This window comes from Peromyscus eremicus, chromosome 1, assembly GCF_949786415.1.
Source record: "Peromyscus eremicus chromosome 1, PerEre_H2_v1, whole genome shotgun sequence".
Taxonomy (NCBI): domain Eukaryota; kingdom Metazoa; phylum Chordata; class Mammalia; order Rodentia; family Cricetidae; genus Peromyscus; species Peromyscus eremicus.
This window is the reverse complement of record NC_081416.1, coordinates 40,634,515-40,640,514: the sequence shown is the minus strand read 5'-3', so window position 1 is coordinate 40,640,514 and position 6,000 is coordinate 40,634,515. Positions and strand designations below refer to the sequence as shown.

The following is a 6,000-nucleotide window of genomic DNA, read 5'->3' as shown; positions in this document are numbered from 1 at the left end:
TACAAACATACCCAAAGGGAAAAACATGAATTAGGAGACTCCTGCAATATTACAGCACCAAGTTTCTGAATAAAGATCACGGTAATGAGAACAGAAAATCAAATGACAAATATGAGAGGAAGAATTTAATAATTTATCAGTCCCTAGAGGCAAATGACATGAGTCAGAGAGATAGTTTGAGCACACAAGGGTGAACACACAAAGTACAGAGAATCTGGTTGGAGAGTCAGGTGTACAGGGTCTCATGTTGTCAGCTTAAGCCAAATATCAAAGTATTAAGCAGTAGACTGTTTCATGTTTCTATAACAAACTACCTAAGGGTAGATACTTACTTTTAAAAGAGGTTTATTTAGTTCACACTTCTAAAATGTATATGCCTGATATAGGCCAGAGCATCCTTTCTTGCAGGACAACACACAGGGAACTATACAAACAACTAGCTATGTATAGAATAAGCCAACTGTATGGGGTAGACTCATTTTAATGCAATACACTCTTGGAAGAACTCCTTCACTTTGCAAGATCGCTATCAATCATCTCAACCAGGTCCACCTCTCAAAAGTCCCACCACTTCTCAACATCTTCGCACTGGGTCCAACTTCCAGCATATGAACCTTTGAAGGACATACTCAAAACCATATCTAGTCTCTAGCTTGTGGCCTCTAGGTGTCTAAAAAGTTACTGAAGATGTGGGATAATTGGTCACACAAGGCTTAAAGATGGGATTCAGTGTCAAGAAGCTTCTCTACAAGCTGCTAATGCCAGAAATTTCTTTAGAAATCAATGAAGCTAAATCAGCAGCAGCATCCACTTAAGAAGGACAGAGGAAGAGAAGGTGACAATTATTGACATTGGCAAAACTCTCGAAAAACCAAAAAAAGAAAGAAAGAAAGAAAGAAAGAAAGAAAGAAAGAAAGAAAGAAAGAAAGAAAGAAAGAAGATAGAGGGGACCCGTGACACAGAGACATCAGAGAGAGTAACAAAGGAGGCAGGGAAGTAATCAGTGACAAAAATCTGAAAGCAAGATACATAAAGCCTCAGAGAGACTATAGGACTTCTAATGCAGTGAGCCAGTGTCATTCACAGTGAAAGGAATTCACTCCCTGAGTCTCAGACTGCTTTAGTTCTGTCCAAGGTGCTGAGGAGTGATGTGCTCTAGATGTGGGTGACAGAGAGAGAACTGGGCACAGCAAAGGTCAGGATGGGAAGAGTACATGAGACTTCATTATTTTTTTCATGCAAGGGAAACGTGTGTGTGTGTGTTATCAGGAGCAGAGGCAAGGGCAAAGGAGGTGTTTGAGGGTGCAGCCTTCAAGAGCAGAAGATGGGCTAGGAAGGACTCACTGTGGCCCAAGTGGCTTTTACCCAACACAGGAAGCACTGGGGTGGGACGTTAGCAAAGTCCGCAGACTCACCCTTGAGTTTGCGGAGATAAAGACACAAGAGTATGGAATGTGAGAGAAGCAGGTGGAATGAAGTCCTTAAGTACACCACCTCTTTTTCCAGAGAGCAAGATGTAGCTCAGGGTTGGTTACAGACTTGCAACTGGTCAATGCCCTGGCCAAGGTTGGAAGTCAGTTCTCCATTCATAAAATGACTTGGAGCTAGATGGTCACTATCAAGAGCTGACTTCAGACAGAGCAAAGAGGTGGTCTACTGCTGCACCAGGAGGAGGTGAAATAGCTCTCCTCTCATCACTTCTCAACTTTTCCCACCCCACATTAGTCAGCATAATTCCCTTAGAACATCAACTTCACACTTTAAACCTGAAATAGTAGCTTAGTCTTACAAAAATCAAGAAAAAAGAATAGTATACAACCCTATATATAGTAATCAGAACACCTACCCATCTTTCATATTTCTTTATTTTTATTTAACTTGATTTTCACACTGCTGGGAATTAAACCTAAGAACTTCATACATAATAAGCCTGTCTTTTATCACTAATCTACATCCACAGTTTCATGACCCACCCCCTGCTTCTTGTTTTCTTTTTGAGCTGTGGTCTCAATATGTAACCCAGACTAGCCTTGAATTTGCAATTCTCCTGCCTCAGCCTCCAAGTGCTGGGATTACAGGCATGTGCTGGCACTTCCCACCCTTCCACTGGTGTTCTAAAGAAATGGCAAACCCTGAAAGAAGCCACACGATCAGAACAGTTGAGTGCAGGCTAAGGCCCCTGTCACCCCCTCTGTTTAAAAATCATCACTAGTTAAATGAACTTCTCACTAGTTCACCCTAAAGTCACTTTCCAATTTTAAATGAATTTTCAGAATAAAAATGGTGGTACCACTGTTACTGGATTTGAAAACACAGCCTTCTGAAATTAGATAAAAAATACTAAGCTTAAGACAAATGTTCTCATTTGTATAAAAGAAATCAACCAGGCTAGGAAGACAGCCGCCCCCCCCCCCCCACAGAAAACACATTCTATACAGATAGTAAAGACCATAAACATGTCAACTCAAATGTATTCTGGACACAGGTGCATCCCTAAGCATGTCATCTGAGTAGATGTTTCTCAGACTCTGTTCCTTGATGGTTTCCCTGTTTGGTCCCCACCCTCCCCCATGCTTATATTATAGGGCTAAGATTCTAATACTGCACACAAAATATCCAACAGATATTTAACAAAGTAATGATAGCAACCTCTAGTCCTCAAAGTTTCTATCCTTCAGATTACTTTCCCCTTCCCATCCTTCCCACTGATGGCCAAGTGCTTAATTAGAAAGCCTCCTTCTCTCAATGCACATTTCTCATCACTTGACCCTTGGTACTGGCTCCCAGCAAAGGGGAAGATGTTGGCAGAGACTTACTGGTGGCTCAGCTCTCTGATCTCACATGGTTTGAAGCACCATTCTTTGGCCAGTTTTTCTTGCTGAGATGATTCTTCTAAAAACACTATCTTTAGGAGAAAAAAAAAAAGAAAAAGAATCAGATATTACCAAATCATAGCCGTTTGTTGACACTAAACACACAAATGTTTTCAAAGGAGACTTTAGTGATGATGAGTGAATTTTAAAAGATATTTGGGCCTGGCGGTGGTGGTACATGCCTTTAATTCCAGCACTCAGGAGGCAGAGGCAGGCGGATCTCTGTGAGTTCGAGGCCAGCCTGGGCTACAGAGTGAGTTCCAGGAAAGGCGCAAAGCTACACAGAGAAACCCTGTCTCGAAAAACCAAAACAAACCAAAAAAAAAAAAAAAAAAAAAAAGATATTTGGTACCAAATGGGATTGAGTTTGAAGGCAAAAAAAAAAAAAAAAAAAAAAATGACAATAGTTTGCATTTGGTCATCCATAAAAGTAAAGTGCATAGAACTTCTCATCCACAAAAATGTAGACCTGAGTCTTCAAATGTGTTCTTCTGAAGACTCACACTGATGGGGACAAGGAGTATCATTTCCGCTTCATTAATATGATTAAAGGAAACACTGTTGTGCAAAAACACCCAGCTTCAACCTAATAAGAGATTGCTGTTAGCCTGTTACAGGAAATACTAACTCATACTTCACAAGGCTACTGCGGAGACTAAATACGATAATTCTGGTGATGAAATTAGCATATGCCTAGAACACAGTAAATGATCAAGTGTATCTATTGCTATTTTGCACACTGTGACTGCTTTCTTTGTAAGCAGATTGCTCAACAAGAAAAGAGAGGAAGTCACGAGGTTAGGATGCAGGAAACAGCCCCCGTCTGTCTGGTTTCTCGGCTCATTTTGTTTTGCTGTGATAGGGCCTGGCATGATAGGCAAGCACTCTACCACTGAGCCAGATCCCAAAGCGCTTCCTGTTTTCATTTTAGATGCAATATGAGAAAAAATGTTTCATTAAAAATTACATTTTGAAAAGCCTTTAGAAAACAGAAGCTGTCTACCTAGTGAAGTGAAAATTAAGGTGATGTACCTCAGGAAAAAAATAATTGTGTAACTGAAAAGAAAACATTGGCTTCTTGGTTCATTGAGACACACCTTAAAAATTATGATATTGACCAGAAGTGATTCCTAAATTAAAATTATTCAATGATTATAAAGATATACTTGAATCAATAAATGTTAAAAAGGAGGAATCAACACTCACCAGAGTGTTAAAATAATATACATAATTATTTTAAAAGCCATAAAATTAGAATTTATCAATTTTTTCAAAAGTGATTTATTATAAACTTCATAAATAAATAATATGATATAACACTTCTATACACATATTTGAAATACATTAGGAATAAGTGTTTTTGAGCAAAATAAAAATGAAGAAACTTTATTCTGGAGAGATGTAAACAAAATGGAGAAACTAAGGTCATTTTGCTACCCCTGTGGGAAGCTCATGATCAGCAGTGGATTTCTATGATAAACACATGCTTCATAGATGAAAATCCTTATGAAATAATACATTACATAATACACAACCCCTATACCTGACACTTTGTGATATTTCTCTAGTACCGTGGCCTTTGCTGTCAACAGAACCAACTGCATGGCAGATGAACTAATTGCTTATCATCTAATAATATACCATTAATATAACTGACAATTAATACACATTTTAACCAAATAATTTTAAAGTGTAAAGAACTGGTCAATACTACTATAATAAAACTGTTCCTGTCCCCATGCTTTTTATTTATTTGGAAATGGTTTCCAACATTGATATCTATGAAAATAGAAAATAAGAAAAATTATGCTGCCCTATTTCATGCCTACAACCAGTAACACTCACCAACCCATTATGTAATTATAGGAAATATCTTTTTATTTGCATATAACCTTTCAATACATACAATAGACATTTTAAAACTTCCTCACGTTCCTGGGAAATTTTAAATGTTTCAATTCATGCCCATAAATGATATAATAATAGATGTTTATTAAGACTTCCAAGAAGAAAATATACTACATTAGATTAAAACTGTGTAAGGGATTAGACCAGAATTCATAACTCAGTAGGGCAATGGGGGCTGAATAACATTTCAGACCCTTAAAAAGGAGAAAGTTCATATTTGGGTCTCACTATGTCACCCTGGCAGATCAAGAATTGCTATGTTGACTAGGCTGGCCTTGAACTCATAGAGATTTGCCTGCCTCTGCCTTCCATGTGCTGGGATTAAAGGCACATGTTGACATGCTGCCCCTGCCCCCATCCAGAATATTTTAAAGATTAATATCATGGTTTAATTTGAAGGAGTGCATATTTAAAATGTTCTAGGAATAACGGGCTCTGTACATATCTACATTCAACAAGTCATATATACCACTAGCTTTTAAAGGTTTGAAAACTTATACTGGTTTTCAAAGTTCTTTTAGGACGGCAGGAGGATTTTGTTTTAAGTGTGAAGAGTATTTCTCCAGGCAACTCATGATTTAGGCATTCATAGCACTGATTTTGTATCTACTTTCTCTCCAAAACTCTCACTCCATCTATCCTCAAAGTGCACACACATAGTGAAACACTATAATCTCAAGGTCAGAAAGGACTGGAGACAACTAAACAGAATGATGATTAAAATAATGAAGACAGATTTACTGAATGGAAAAGTGTCCTTTATGTAATGTTAAAGTATCTTTTTGAAAAATCCAGGTTACTAGATACACTTCATGTATAATGACATTTTTGATAATAATATGGTAATGGGTATAGTATGGGTGCACACATGAACATGTATGTTGAAGGGATTGTATGTGTATTAATAGTAACTGTCTCTTTATAGAAAAAAGTTGATGGTGGTTTCACTTTCTTCTCCTCACCATAAAGCGAATTCTACTTACAATGCATAGAAAAATATAAAATATAAACCCCCACTACTAAAGTCTAGTCTCCACATGCAGAGCCTGTGGCTGGGGAGTGAAAATACACCAGATAGGTGACGAATAAGATGAGCATAGAGAGGAGGAGCCTGCTGAGGCTCTTCCCCCACTACATCGGGGGAGAACAGTGGTGTGGGCAGACAAGGTCTCGAAGACATATCAGAATCCGACAGTGATAGAAAGGAATTGGTACTTGA

At 38.2% G+C, this 6,000-nt stretch overlaps 1 protein-coding gene across 1 annotated transcript in view; it reads right to left on the bottom strand.

Moving 5' to 3' along the window:
- Gda (guanine deaminase) overlaps positions 1 to 6,000 on the bottom strand; it is an 82,126-nt gene that overhangs the window by 35,330 nt on the left and 40,796 nt on the right. Inside the window, exon 2 of the mRNA XM_059259782.1 lies at positions 2,817 to 2,905. Coding sequence (XP_059115765.1) covers positions 2,817 to 2,905 — 89 coding nt within the window. The remainder of the gene's footprint in view (positions 1 to 2,816; positions 2,906 to 6,000) is intronic.